Source organism: Orbicella franksi, chromosome 13 (assembly GCF_964199315.1).
Source record: "Orbicella franksi chromosome 13, jaOrbFran1.1, whole genome shotgun sequence".
Taxonomy (NCBI): Eukaryota; Metazoa; Cnidaria; class Anthozoa; order Scleractinia; family Merulinidae; genus Orbicella; species Orbicella franksi.
Genome location: NC_138157.1, coordinates 13831021 through 13845925, shown reverse-complemented (window position 1 = coordinate 13845925; position 14905 = coordinate 13831021). Strand labels below are relative to the sequence as shown.

General features: G+C 39.1%; 1 protein-coding gene across 1 annotated transcript; it reads left to right on the top strand.

Moving 5' to 3' along the window:
• The first annotated feature begins 1905 nt into the window (after positions 1-1905).
• LOC145466773 (NLR family CARD domain-containing protein 4-like) lies at positions 1906-10783 on the top strand. Its single transcript, XM_081450485.1, has 4 exons — positions 1906-2345; positions 3887-6664; positions 7654-7804; positions 9231-10783. Exons 1-4 carry the CDS (start codon positions 2096-2098, stop codon positions 9310-9312), a joined length of 3261 nt encoding a protein of 1086 aa, XP_081306611.1. The 5' UTR covers positions 1906-2095; the 3' UTR covers positions 9313-10783.
• The last annotated feature ends 4122 nt before the right edge of the window (positions 10784-14905 follow it).

Genomic DNA, 14905 nt, shown 5'->3' with positions numbered 1-14905 from the left:
ATCGTAAGTCCTCAGTGTCCGCGGCCGCTTACGGGAATGTCCTCTTATGGGAATGAATCAAATACAGAGTTTGTATGGGAGTTCAGACGGGATTTTGCGAAGGAGGTCATAGTTAGAGCTGTCTGCTTACGAGAGTGTCGGTTAAGAGAGCTTCCACTGTAAATGAATCACGCTGCGGAAAGTTAAAATAACTAAATAAAGAAAGGGTAAAAAGTGTTTCTACTGTTTTATGTGTAAATCTTATTTCATACACGCTAAATCCAGAGGCACAAAGACACTGCCAAGACCCTGGACCACTTCGACGCTCTCACGCAATATCAACAATTTAATTCGTATTTTTCATATGAACAAAAACCCATCGCCATTTGGCCGTCGATAAAACCAGGAACATGGAACATCCCGGAACATCGAATAATTATGATAATTATGAGAAAAATAAGTAAAATTAAATTTCGTAAATAAAATAAACAAAAATAAACTGGTATCAGCTCGAAATATGAAAAGATATTTTGGGGGGTAGGGAGTGTTGGGTATTCCTTCAACGGACCACAATGAGTGCAGGCTCCTCTTCTTTTCGGCCAATTGCGTCACGGAGCTTTACAGCACAAACCTGGACGATTCGGTCGATGAATGCCAGGTAATTCATTGCGTTTCCTTTGTTGATCCCCGATTTCTCCAACATCTGAGGTGTTCGTAGGAGCATCATACAGTTGCTTGTTAAGTCAGTAGCCACAGTTTTGTCACTACGTATACTGTTCCGTCTTCGTGTCGCAATTATCATTCCCAGTTTCGCGCTCTCCGCTAGGAAGGTCTGGCACTATGCCCCACCAAGTGCAGACTCAGCCGGTCAAAGATTAGAGCAGTGCGTTCAGGTGCGTACTTCGCATGTTTGGTCTACTTTGGTGGCGTTCGAATGGCTCGATAGAAAACTACGTTTGATCAAATGTCAGATAACGATCTGCACGTGAAGCTGAACTAGCGTTGAATAGATTATAGCCTACGGTAAAAGTGTTTTTAATTTAGAATTAACTTGTACTGGAGAAAATATTTTCCAGGAAAGGCATTCGAACTGTTGGCGACACTTTGAATTCAATTTCAGATCGCCAACACTTGTAACAAATATTTCTTGAGACAATAAAGTTTTGGCCAGCGACCCTGTAAGACAGCGCGTCGCCACTGAAATGTTTTTAAATTTTGTGTTTGTATTTGTTTACAGTGTCATCAAAGCTTGAGCAGTCCGAACTAGTTTGCACAAGAAACTCAATGCCGAAGAGTCTCTATTTCTATCTCATGGAGAAACTATTTCTTCATGAGAAATCGTGTATACGCATATCTTTGAATTGACGTAATGAATTGAATAAAGAAATCACACTTGTGTACCCATATTTTTCGGTCTGATTAAAGAGTTCGAACGCCGCCACCTAGGTTTTCTATGAACAACGAAATCTGGGAATAAGGGACTGCCATGTGATTAAACTGATGGCGAACGACTGGAAGGAATGGATTAGTCTTCTAAGTTGCGAGTCGTCACTCATTTCAGTCATTTTCATTTTTCTTTCTTTTTTTCTTTCTTTGTTTAACGTTTTTGTTTTGCTTTTTATTTTCTGAGCTGATACCAGTTTATTTTTGTTTTATTTAAGTTTTGAAAAATTAATTTTGCATATTTTTCTCATAATCATTATAATTATTCAATGTTCCGGGATGTTCCGGAATGTTCCATGTTCCTGCTTTTATCGACGGCCTCGCCATTTACCAATTTATGATGCCGAATTTACTAAATATGCAAAAGCCGTGGCAAAGTCATGGAACTTGGGGAGAGTACCGCCAACCCTTGTTCCCAGTCTCTTGGCTCACATCGCTCTTACGTCGACAGGAGGAGAGTGAGGTACGGACGGGGGTTTTCAACTTGTACTTGAGTTTTGGAAGTTATGTCTGAACAGTAACCGTATATTGTAATATACGTTTAGTTAATGGATATTCTAGTTGCCAAAACTCTAGCACGTTGTAAAAGATGCAATTACCATGAGTACATCTGTGAAGGCGAACCAGCATGTTTTCTAGCTTCACGCTCTGAATGAGTGTGAAATAAGTTGTGATGGATCCATTTCGTGCGAGGCTACTGTCCGTTTCAAATGGAATAACTGATCGGGAACTTGGCCAGTTAAAGTTTGTCTGCAAGCAACATATTCCTGTGGGTGTTCTGGAGAAGATTGTTCGTCCGTTGGACTTATTCGATGAGCTTGAAAACCGGAACTTGTTGGGCCATGATAATACGGTATTTTTGGCGGAACTGTTAACCGAGATTGATCGTTTGGAGTTGAAAGAGGAATTGTTTGGTGTTCGCGGTAAGTAAGGTCTATTGATTTCAGGCAATGTTTCGTCTGTAGAATTGCCGCCAAGTTAGAGATATAAATTGATCATAAGAGCTGTAGGCATAGAGTTAATTAGACGCAAACATCATATCCTGTGTTAAGCTTGTAGCTAAATAATTATTGTAGTTAGAACATCACAGATCATAATATGCTGTTGTTGACCCTCTGGGTGTCAAATAAATTATTGAAGATCATATATCATGATTGAGTGATAGTGCCGGTATAGTCTTTTCACTTTGCTAGCCTGGGAAATATAAGATCACCTCTTGTAATAAAAAATAATGGGGTTAGTCACCTGTTGCCTTAATGGGTGACTTGTATCAAGTCACTTGCAAGTTCACTTGTAACATCAAGGGCCTATCAAGCATACTCAGCTGTAAACAGGCATTATGGGTTATTGCCCAAAATATGACAGTCCTGTAGATGTTAAGTCAGAAGTGTCAGTGTTGTATGGTACTGTTACTGAGAGCGACTAACTTTTGCCTTTGAGCGACTGGAAAAACGCACCTTTTTTAAAATAATTTTAAGTATTGGGCACCCAGGATTTCAGGGTTCGGTAGTTTTTCAGAGACTACAGCCTTGTTACTGATGAGACAGATAATGCACTGAAAAGGTTGATTACATGGCTAATAATATATATGCAAACATTTCACCATGCTCACTGGCTGTGAGCACATCAGTATATCCCAAACAGTGCAAAAAGTTGAAATTGATTAAATTGAAAAATATTTGTGTAAAATTTTGTATGAATGTTATTAACAAGTAATCAATTTTGTTTTAATTTCTTGTGCAATTTGGAATAAATAATCACTCATAAATTTTTTAAATACTTTAAACTGCTCTTGCCTCATGTAAATTTTTTGTAGGCTATGAAATATTTTTTTATGTTTATTTATTTCAACTCGCAGTTGAATTCATTTGATTTCCTATATAAGTTTCATCACATGCTAGAATTTCAGCTCAGGTAGGGGGCAGGGGTGGGGGAGGAGGGGGGGATATTTTATTTCAGATTCTACAACAGTTCTCTTGAACTGAACTTGGAGATTACATGCAGGAAGTTTCAGTCCCAAATGGACTTTCAGCCTGGGCTGAAATGGATGACACTCATCGCATAATATTGCACTGAATATACTATGACTGCTTTGCCAGAGTTTAAGCATACTGGCCAATAACATAGCAATAATCAACAGTCCTTGGTGTCTTCATTGATGTATTATTAAAACACCTGTGAAAGTTTGAGAGAATTAGTAAATTGAAAACACTGCATAAACATACCTACTGTACAACTTGTATTTGTACAGCAATTTTGGTCGTTAAAAGTTCTACTCCTATTTCAGAAATGAGAACTGCAATATGTAAGAAAGAAGTTATAGAATCTTTAAGTTGACAAAGAGATAGAAAACATAACAGTTGTTTATATCTAATACGTATATTGCTGTTACAACACAATGAAGTACACAATGCAGTTTCCATCAATAATTAAAATAATATTGGTGTTTTTATTTTATTTTTAGTGCGTAGCAAATCAACTGATGCAGTACTCAGCCATATGCAAGATTCACTTCGTGATCATTATCAAAATGTCATTGGTTGGATTCAGCCAATCACATGGAATGATTCATTTCAGATTCACATAGAACATATTTTTACAAATTTGGAAATTGTTTCACTGGTTTCCCAGGGTACAAGATGCATTCAGAAGCCACTGGATTCCTACCACGATATATTTTCCAGCCGTCCAGGATGTTCCAAGCCAAGAAGAATCCTTGTCGAGGGTGAGGCGGGTGTAGGAAAGAGCACATTTCTGTGTAAAATTGCTTACGACTGGTCAACCAGCAATAGCAAGTTGCTAAACTACACAATTGTGATTCTTCTTGAGCTGAAACAAATGAAGGGAGGTTTTAAGGATGCTATCTTGCAGCAGCTGTTTCCCACTGATTTTCCCATCCCACTGACACAACTTCTCAGTCACCTTGCAAGCCATCAGGAGAATGTGCTTTTCCTTCTTGATGGTTTTGATGAAGCAAACTCTTCTTGCCTGAAGCACCTCCAAGATATCCTGAGTGGAAGGATTTTTCGGAATTCATGCGTGGTTCTCACCTCACGGCCAGGTAAAACTGCGCACATACAAAGAATGATGGACACACGACTGGTAATTACAGGATTCACCACAGAAAACATCCGAAGTTTTGTGTTCAAGTACTTCCAAGACGATGCTGACACTGCTGAGGTCCTGTTGTCAGAAATGGAAACAAACCCTGTTATCGAGGATATTGCAAAGGTCCCCTTAACAGCCATGCTGATCTGTGCTTTGTGGGAGGATTCGCCAGATGCAACCTTTGAAGCCCTGTCCACACTAACAACTCTTTTCAATGAACTAATTTTACTTATGGTGAAGCGCCACTTTGCCAAGAATTCTGAAGACGGTTGTTCTGCAGATGAGGAGTTTGCTAGCTTGGAAGATATCCCCAAGGATCTTTACAATGATCTGCTCATTCTTGGAGAGATTGCACTGAATGGCTTACTGAATGATAACCTCCTGTTTGATGTCCAAGCATTGGAAAAGAAGTTTTCCAGCAAAGTGCTTTTTGAGCTTGGATTGCTCTCTCAGGAGAAAAGCACTTCCAGGTTGAAGCCAGTGCGAAAGTGCTGTTTTATCCATAAGTCTTTTCAGGAGTATGCAGCAGCATTGTGGCTCAGTAATGAGATCAATTCTTCCATGAATGATCCGTCAAAATTGAAGGATGTCTCTGCACTAACCTTGAAGTGTGTCAAGAAAGCCTCTGATACTATGCTGCTCAATTTTGTGTCTGGGCTTGTTGGCGACAATTTTGAGTTTGTGTTTGTACCCTTGTTGGAAAGTCTCAAGGAAAGTGTCATTGCTTCAGACATCGGTGAAGCAAATGACTTCCTTGAAATGTTTGTTCTTGCTTTGTTTGAATCCCATCAGGGTCACCTTGCAGGTAAATTAGGGGCGACTCTTCTTGATGGAATCCTGAAGTTGTCTGGTCGAGACGTTAGTCCATATGGTGTCAGGGCCATGACGTACTTCATGCAAAACAATCCTGACCTCAAGTCGTTTGTTCTGGAACACAGTCAGTTGGAGAGGCAAACAGCAGCTTTTTTTGCAAACTCTCTTTCGCAAATGCCTTCCCTACGAGAACTTTGCCTATATCAGAACATTGTAGGTGATGGGGCTGTAGAAGCATTCAGCGGGAATTTGTCCAGCAGTCTTCCTTTGGAGAAGTTTGTGTTCAGTGGAAATGCCTCGAGGAGAGATATCGGCGATGACTTTGCATCAGTTATGAAGTCCTGCCCAAATCTTCGCCATTTGGATTTGAGCTACAGCGGTCTTGGAGATGAAGATATGAAGGCTGTGATAGATGCTCTGAAATTTGTTCCTCACTTGAGATTATTGAATCTAAGTGGTTGCAAATTAGCCCAGAACAGCATGACATACTTGTCTGAGAAATTGTCCTGTGCACATGAGCTGGTCAGCTTGAGTCTCGAAAACAACAGTGACATTGGAGCTGAAGGTGTCAAAGCATTGGCCGAGGGGTTACACAAGGTTCCATGGCTGGAAAGTCTGTCACTCCGTGATGTAAATCGGAATACAGACAGCACCAGAGACACCTCTAAAGTCATTTACACCAGCCTCGGGCAAGCGTTTGCTCACTGTCCAAGACTAACAAGGTTAGATCTGTCTGCAAACCTGTTACATCAAGGGACATTCATTGCAGATTCCATCAAGAATGCCCCAAAGCTCACTTGTCTGGACTTATCTGGAAATGCCTTTCAAGATGATGGTGTAGAAAGTCTGGCGAAAGTTCTTCCTTCTTTGCAAATGCTCTCAGAGCTTTTCCTCGACAGAAATCACATCACATGCCATGGATTAGTATGTCTTTGCAAAAGTTTAAAACTCTCACCAAAGCTACGAAAACTGTCTCTAAAGTCAAATTTGATTTCTGATGTTGGAATTGAAGCTTTAGCAAGTGTTTTCCCCAGCCTTTGCCAGTTGTGTGACCTGTACCTTGGCTACAATAGCATCACGGAAGCAGGAGTAAATGCTCTTTGTCTCTCATCGGAGTCTCTTGGTAATCTTCAGTGCCTTGATCTTAAAGCCAACCTGATCAGTGAGGAAGGCATGGCTGCCTTAACTGAGCAGTTAGCGTCATTGCCTAAACTGAGGCAGTTATACCTCTGGAGTCCTGTGACAGAATCTCCTCAAGGACAAGCAGCAGAAACTGCCAAACCTGTGGAGTTTTTCAGCCCCACAAGAATTTATTCACCAGGTACTGGCAAATAATAGGTAGTCAGAGTGCTTATTCTTAATTTCTCTCATGATATCAAATTCTTGTCATGTTTGTTGACATTATCAGGAATCCATATTCGCAGTTGTCCGGTTGTCTATGATGACTGAAAATAAGAGGGACAACCAAAACAACAACTCTACCAGAAAAAAAAACAACATTTCTTAAATAATTATTTTCTTACGAGGTCCCTGCATTCTGACCACTTGTCATCCATTTGGAACTTTTAGAAAACAGAGAAAGATTTGCAGTTTTCTTTTGTGATGAAATCATCATTTTGGTCTGCCATCTTGGATGATGTGATATTCTCCATGAATGAAATCATTGTGGGCTCAATTTTCATTTTGTCAACTGCTGATGCTCTGTATTGCATCTGAATCGGCGAAAATGGTGCGATAACATCAGCTGTTTTGATCAGGATATGGTGTTAAGTAATAATGTTAACACTTCGGAAAACAAGCCAAATACAGTACGAGCTGGAAGAGCAAAGGCATTCCTTCCAGTCTTCATAGCAGTTGAAGAGGCCCTGGTTTTCATTTTTACCTGAATTTTCTGCGTGCGCTGACAGCCGCAACTATGTACATGATGTACTGCAGTGTGTGTACTAGGAGACTGGTCACGTGAAATTAACAAAAAAGAAAACTCTCCAGTTACATGCTGTTCTGTTGCAATTCTTCCCTATTGAGTGGGCAAGTAAAATTTTGCCAGGGCAAGAATGTCATCTGGCATACTTGTGCGGCTGACGACTTGGAGGAAAAAAAACGATATGGATCCCTGTGTTATAATGCTTGCACTACATGACTTTAGCTTCTTTATTTGTTACATAATAAGATACACCCATTTTATGTAGGTTCTCATTGGCTGAAAGCATTCTTAGTTTACATTAAGTTGATTACAGCATAAATGGAACTTTGATAAAGTGTTAAAATTTTCCTCCTAATATTTGTGTGTTGTATTTATTTAATTTTCAGGCTACCGGTATACAGAATCACAAGCACATAGTCTTTCACGTGGTTTTGCTGAAGACAAACACCACAGCAAATGTTATGTCTCCCTGAAACAAGAAACCTTTAAGCTGCTTATGACAAGCGCCCATTCCCACACTTCATTGGAGGGGATTTAGTAAGTGCACTTCATTTTTAATCTCACTCTCCCACATTGACTATAGAGTTGCTTATTCACTCCGATGCGAGAAGAGGGATTGTAAGTCTCGATCTCGGGACTATACATTCAAGTGATTCAGGAATGAAGTTATTAATATTAATTACATAGATATAGAGGAAGGTAATGCACTGGAATATTTTGCTTCATGTTGAGAGTTTTATGTATTATTTTCCCAGGGACTCTCACATTTGTCCTAAGAATCTTGTTTTATATAGGAGTCTGAATATCATGTTTTCCCTGGGGGTACAAATAGCCATGTTCAAGGTCTCTGCACTGTAGCCCCCATCTCCACTTCCCTCGGTCATGTGCACAATAGTCCTGATTTTAAAAATTCATAAAAAAAATCATTAGTTTTGCTCTACATATATTATTACATTATATTATTACAAACATTAAATCTGGCCGAAAAGTGTTAGTTTAGGGAATTATTTCCTAGGCCACCTCCTATGACTTTAGGTCAAGTCCTGTTGATTTGGTTAAGAAATATTCTCTCATAGTTTTCCCTTTCTATGAGTCTCCTCTCAAGTGAAAGATTTAATGGCAGTGGTGGATCCAGACCTAGATTTGCCACTGAAGGAATGAAATCAAATGAATAAAGAAAGTCTTCCTTCTGACAGGTGCTCTGAATGCCAATTTATTGTGCAGTTGGAATGATTGTGTAGGTGCCCAATTTCAGCACTCCTGTTGCAACTTGTACGTTATTTGGAGAGCTGTCAATGGGCACTTCTGCTAATCTAAATCAGTTATTATGTGTTTTTATAAATATGTTTTTTCTTGCTGTTTCCTTTATGTTAGTAAAATAGAATTGAATCTGAGTATTCAAAAAGGCTCGCATAGACTTACTAATGTTAAATTTGCTTGTTGATATGAGAAATATTAGCACTTATTTCAAGTCACATCATACAAGTTACAGAGTAATCATGTTTGCTCTAATTTATTTCAAGCTGCATGTACCTTTGATATCTTGAGTGCCGTATGGCCTCCTTATCCTGGGAGGGGGATTCCCTCATAGAAACCATTATACTGTTGAACAACTTACTCATCTGTGACATTTCTGGACAAGATTTCCAGACAACTGTTACTATATTTTATGTACAGTGTAATAAAAAAATTGAATTAAAACCATTAGTCAATGACTAGCACGTAACAATTAATCTTTTTTTTTTTTTTGGCTAAATCCCTTTGAAGGTACCAAAAAATATTGATAATTTAACGGCAGTTGTTTTAGTTTAACAACCAAAGTGGTGCTAACCAACAATTTTTGCCCCCTTCAAGGTATGAGGAGCATCCCTCTTTTTATAGGGAGTCCCTCTGGGCTGGGCTCCTTGTGCCCCATTTACATGCTTGCTAGTTAACTCAGCACTTGTGTCTGTTTGTCATTCAGCCTCAGTCAAACAGCCATTCCCAAAGGAACTGATCCACAAGATTACCCTCGCCTTCGTTTGATAGGACAGTACAAGAAGTAACAAGTGGGATGTCATTTGAAGTGATATGTTGTAACAAGTATGTGTCCTGCATGGTATTGCTATGAAATTATTGCAATTCAAGTGAGCCTGCAAAGTTATTTGTCAGGCATCGTAGTTGTTAAGCAATCTGGCATTGCGTGCATCTGCATGTAGCCAGCTGATTTGACAGTTTTGGAACTTGTTTGATATAATTTATTTTGAATTGGATCTTTGAGTACTTACACAAAGAGATTTCCATAAAATGAAATTAAGATAATAATAATTAAGATATTCAAATAATTTAGGTTTAGTGACATACAACATGTGTTATTTCCTCTAATAACTGTCTTATTTTGACAGCAGCCCTAGAGCAATTAAGCTTTACCGTACTTCATACATACATACATGAATTGGTAACATGTTTTCAAGCAAAAGTGTTAAATAGACAGTGGGCACAGTGATCTGATATATTAATATATCTATGCATTACAATTCTTACATGGCACTAAGGCTTTGGGAACTAAACAAAAACTCACATTCTTGTCCATCGCAGGGTTACCACCCCCCAGCGTTAAAATTTGCTGGTACCCATTTATACACTGGGGTGGAGAGAGGCACTGTGAGAGTAAAGTTTCTTGCCCAAGAACACAGCACAATGTCCTTGGCCAGGGTTTGAACCCGGACTGCTCAATCCGGAGATGAGTGCACCAACCGTGAGGCCACTTTGTCTCAGTGCCATGTTAGAGTTTAATTATTTGTAAATATATGGAGAGTCATCTGTTCCAAAAATACAAATTGCTAGTTGTTAAACCTCAATCGTTAGTAGTAGCAACAAATCGTAAGTCGAAAATACTTCAGTTGTTGTTCTGCAATGGTTAATCGTTATGCAAAACACTGATCACTAGTGTTGTTGCAGAAAACACAGTTTGAAGACTCCAATTGATAGTGCCAATAAAACATCAATCGTTAGTGTTCTAAGGCCAATTATTGGTGCTAAACATCAATCATAGTTGTAAGCATCAATTGATAGCATTAAAAGTAACTCATTTGACTGTTATTATGCAGCATTATTATATGGCTGTGTCTCACAAGGACTGGGAACTACCGAATTCACGAATTTGATTGGCTGAAATCGATATTGACTGCGGTCTAGATTTTCCCATCTAGACCGAAATCTAGACCGGTTTCATTTTGCGTTTAAAAAGTAGCAAGCTAAAATACAAAAATGTTGACCATTTTCTTTTATTTTCTTCTCAATCATTTATGAAAGTGCCAAAAAGCCTGATGACAAAAAAAATGTACAGAGGACGAGCAAATTTCGGCAGGTTTAAGTTAAGCTCATCGCCGTTCGCAAGCAAAATGTCAGCTAGTACAAACCAGTTACATTAAGCGAATTAAAGTTTTCTTCTTTGCCATATAATAAACATCTTATTAACCGAGCTAGCTCGGTCTGTCTGTTAGAATCTTGACCTCGGTCGTGTGTACAGACCTCACTGCGTTCGGTCTGTACTCACGACCTCGGTCAAGACAAGCAGGGCCCCTCTGGATACCGGCCACTGTGCTGAATGGGCCACCCTGCATAAATAAAGTTTTACCTACCTACCTACTCTCCCATACAGACCTCCTGCTCGGTTAATAAGAGCTAAATCATTACTGTTGACATCAAACAAATTAGTGCTAAACATCAATTTCTGGAGTTTAAAGAGTGCATATCTTGATTTTGGAAAATCCAGAAAGGAGGGGGGACCATATGAAAAATCACACCTGTGGGATGGAATGGATATTTTCTGGAACTGCACATTACTTTCCTCCAATCAGAGGAATCCTTATATAGCCACATTTACTGAACAAGGTAGCAAACAAAATGATAAGTCTAGAACTCTCAGAAGAACTGCAATTCTTCCTGGAAGCATTAGATTCTATTTTGCAGCTATGTGCCGTAAAAAGAGAATTTAGGATGGTGGTTTTGTTTTGCATGTGGTGAACAGATCTGCATGTATGGTATGGTCTTGCCAGTTCATTGAAATTCATTTTTCAAACTCATTAATAATTCAGCAACTTAAAACAAAGAAAATCACAACCGTGAAGGAGGTTTGGATACCTGGTCGTAATTGGCATAGATTTTGACGATTTTTCTTCTCCGTTTACTCCTTAGTTTTTGTTTCGATTGACGAGATAGATCAAACACTCGAGACCGTGCTTCATCGGCTATCCGAACACCTCGAATTTCGTCAAAAATACTCCTGCGCGTCGTATTTTCAGCTCTCCTCTCGGTGTTTGGATAATCCCGATGAAACACTCCCGGGGGAGGGGTACTCCCTTATATGAGCTATATAGGTATGTGCGGCCCCAAAGGGTGTGGTTTTTCAGCCGTTTTGGTCATAAATAGGGTATCGAGTTTAGCCTATTTTGGCCATTTTGGTCATAAATAGGGTATGGTTTTTGCACTCTAGCCTTGATATGGGTTTTTTTTTTTAAAGAAGAAGCTACTTTTTCATCATAATCAAATTAACAAAAGCCCTTCACAAATTATGTTTACGGTAATTTAACATTGGTCTGAACTAGGGAACTTATTATAACGCAGGTCTGAAACAGGGTTTTAATTTAATGGTTAGGTCATAAATAGGGTATTGAATATTTGGTTAGGTCATAAATAAGGTGGGAAATATTGCAGATTTTGGTCATAAATAGGGTAAGGGTTTTGAGAAGCGGACCGCACACCCCCACCCAACTTTTCTGGGAATATCCCTCCCCCCCCCCCCCGGGGAAACACTGCCTCTCGTGTTTGATATATTACGTGAAAGGGCTTCTAAAGTTGGCCCAGGCAGACTCCAAGCTTCTAAGTGAAAGAGTTTATGTTTCAATTGATGTAATAGAGAGCAGATTACGAGGAGAAATACCCAAGCCACTAGTCTATTGGCAGTGATTCTTTTGTCGTTTAAAATACACTGGAAATCAGTAATAGCCTTTTGAAAGCTGGTAGATTCACCACTAGTAATTGATATTTAGCGCTATCAATCGGAGTCTTTATACAACAGCGTTTGTCGGGGTGCTTGGTGCAGCAACACGATTATTGACCATTTCAGGACGGCAACTGAAGCTTGCGTGTATTTTGTTGCCGGAACTAACAATTGACAGAATTGAGGTTTAATTCTAACGATTTGTATTTTTGGTACATATGGCTCCCCATAGAAATTGGCCCACGAATTTGTGCCAAGTTAGTTAATGTATTCCAAAAAGGTGTGCAGAAAGTCCACCAGTTATTCATGTTGTAGACTTCAAGGCTTTCGATTTGAAATGTACACTAAAGTACACGAAATTGAATACACTGTAAATGTGAATTTATACTTGATTGACTTATTGATTAATGAAACCATTGATTAACAACACACTAAATGATTGATTGGCTGTTTGAGCCAATCATTTACCAACGAGAGCTGTCAATTAGCAAATTACTCGTTGCCTTTGATATTGCATGGAAAATACGTAATAAGTATTACCGAGACCACCTGTTGGATCAGGATTTAGCTTTTAGATTTATGCAAGATTTTAGTTTTACGAAAGAACAGTTTTTTTCTAGGTGGCATTGACAAAGAAAATATTGAATGATTGGAGAATATTTTTAAGATATACCGCCAATTTCTCACAACAAGCTTTACAAGCAATGTTTTCCAATTAGTAAAGAGCATATCATTGAGGTATTTCGCTTAAGGAATTAAGGATTTATAGCTTAATTAATATGCTTTTGTAGATTCCGCAGTGAACGCTTCCACAACGCGTTTAGGGTATTTTTCAATTGAGTGTCGTAAGACCAAAACTTAAGTAAACACTTTGGGCAATTACAATTTAGGTAGACCATCCAGTGAACCAATCAAATTTCGAAGCAAATTATGCGTGTTTCCGACGCAAAGCGCGGGAAAACGTGTGCGAGCGAGTCACGATTGGTTTGGGTTTTAGTTCTGATTGGATGGCAAATTGACGCGCGTTTTTTTTTAAGGCAATCGCTTAGCGTGGTATTGCAAAACTAAAGCAAATATGTAGTTACTGTTGACGCTCAAGTGAAAATCTGTAGAGTTTACATGTAAGTAGTTAACACAGATACACTCGTGCTTTTAGAATCGAAGAAGATAAGAGTGTTAGTGAGATACATGTATATTTTTCAATTTAATTTATTATAGTAAAGACTACTCCTGTATGTTGCTTTTATTTCATTTGGTACATAGTGAATTAATTTGTTTCTTGAATTTCCTGTCTCATGTTTGTATTTAAGACAAAGAGATGCCAGCGAAAGAAATTGTTAGAGCTCAGTGAAAGCATTCCAATTTACTGTGTCGTTCCAAAATTTTCTAGGCGTGAAGCTAGGATGTACATTGTTGTTTCGTGTGTTGTATCGTATATCTTTACTAGTCTTGACGTAATTTGGTGTGTCAGCTGAAAAAATTCCGAATACAAAAGACTAGTAAAATTGTACTGGGATACTCATACAGAAATATTTAGATCTTACTGTACATTTTAGGGATCTCACTGGACATTTTAGGGTGTACAATTGCATTTATTTTTGCGAGATTAAACAGTATTTTGATGAGCCCGTTGGGCGAGTCAATAGAAATGACGCGCAGAAGTGGACAATGGGCAACGAAACCGCACGCTATAGTGTTAGATACGAGATTTTTTTGACCAACATAGTTCTTTCCAGAACTGTATTCTGCGTTGGGCGCACTCAGAAGAAATAAATGGAATACAAAAAACCTGTTTAACTGATCCTTTTAGTGTCGTGATTCGTACTCTTCGATATCACGTAAAGGCATGGCTCCTTCTCCTTCGTACGTCTCGTATTTCTCTCTGTCCAGTCATCGCATTCGCGCATGCGCGCGAATGCAACTGCAGAGGAAAAGAGATGGTGGTGAGATCGGACTGAACCCGAAGTTTTTGTGATCAAGTTGCGAAGCAAGTAGCGCACCAACAGGTACCCTACAGCTAATGGCGTATGCAAAGCAAACATTTGATGGGTGAAGAGAGACCTATACCACACCAGGGTGCCTGTTAAACTCAGCCCCGGGGGTATACTCCCTTATATTGGCTGTATGTATGTGTGGCCCCAAACGGTATGGTTTTTCAGCCGTTTTGGTCATAAATAGGGTATGGTTTTAGCATTAGTCTTGAATTGGATATGTTTTTTTACAAGAAGCTACTTTTTCATCATTATCAATAAGACCGTCGACAAAAGTCCTGCATAACTTAAGTTTAGGGCTACTGTACCAGCCGCAACGGTCATAAATAGGGTGTCGAATTTTTTTGCTAGGTCATAAATAGGGTGGCAAAAATCGCAGATTTTGGTCATAAATAGACCCTTTTCATAAGTGGCTGCCAATTATAAATTCTTTTGTAAGTATTAAAATTAGCCTAACTTACCTCGTTCTTGAGTTGATAATTCGAAAGAATTTTTACTCCCAAACGAGTTTAGTGAGGCTAATTTAAGTACATACAAAAGAGTTTTAAATTGGCAGCCATTTATGAAAAGGGTCTATAGGGTAAAGGTTTTGGGAAATGGACCGCACAACCCCACCCAACTTTTCTGGAATTTCCCCCCTTCCCCGCCCCTCCCCCCCCCCCC

What these genes read in the sequence shown, in the direction of transcription:
- LOC145466773 (XM_081450485.1), top strand. Translation starts at nt 2,096, where the DNA reads ATGGATCCATTTCGTGCGAGGCTACTGTCCGTTTCAAATGGAATAACT. An exon ending in CACAAGAATTTATTCACCAG is followed by an intron (nt 6,665 to 7,653) that starts GTACTGGCAAAT and finishes TTTAATTTTCAG; the next exon opens with GCTACCGGTATACAGAATCA. An exon ending in ACTTCATTGGAGGGGATTTA is followed by an intron (nt 7,805 to 9,230) that starts GTAAGTGCACTT and finishes TTTGTCATTCAG; the next exon opens with CCTCAGTCAAACAGCCATTC.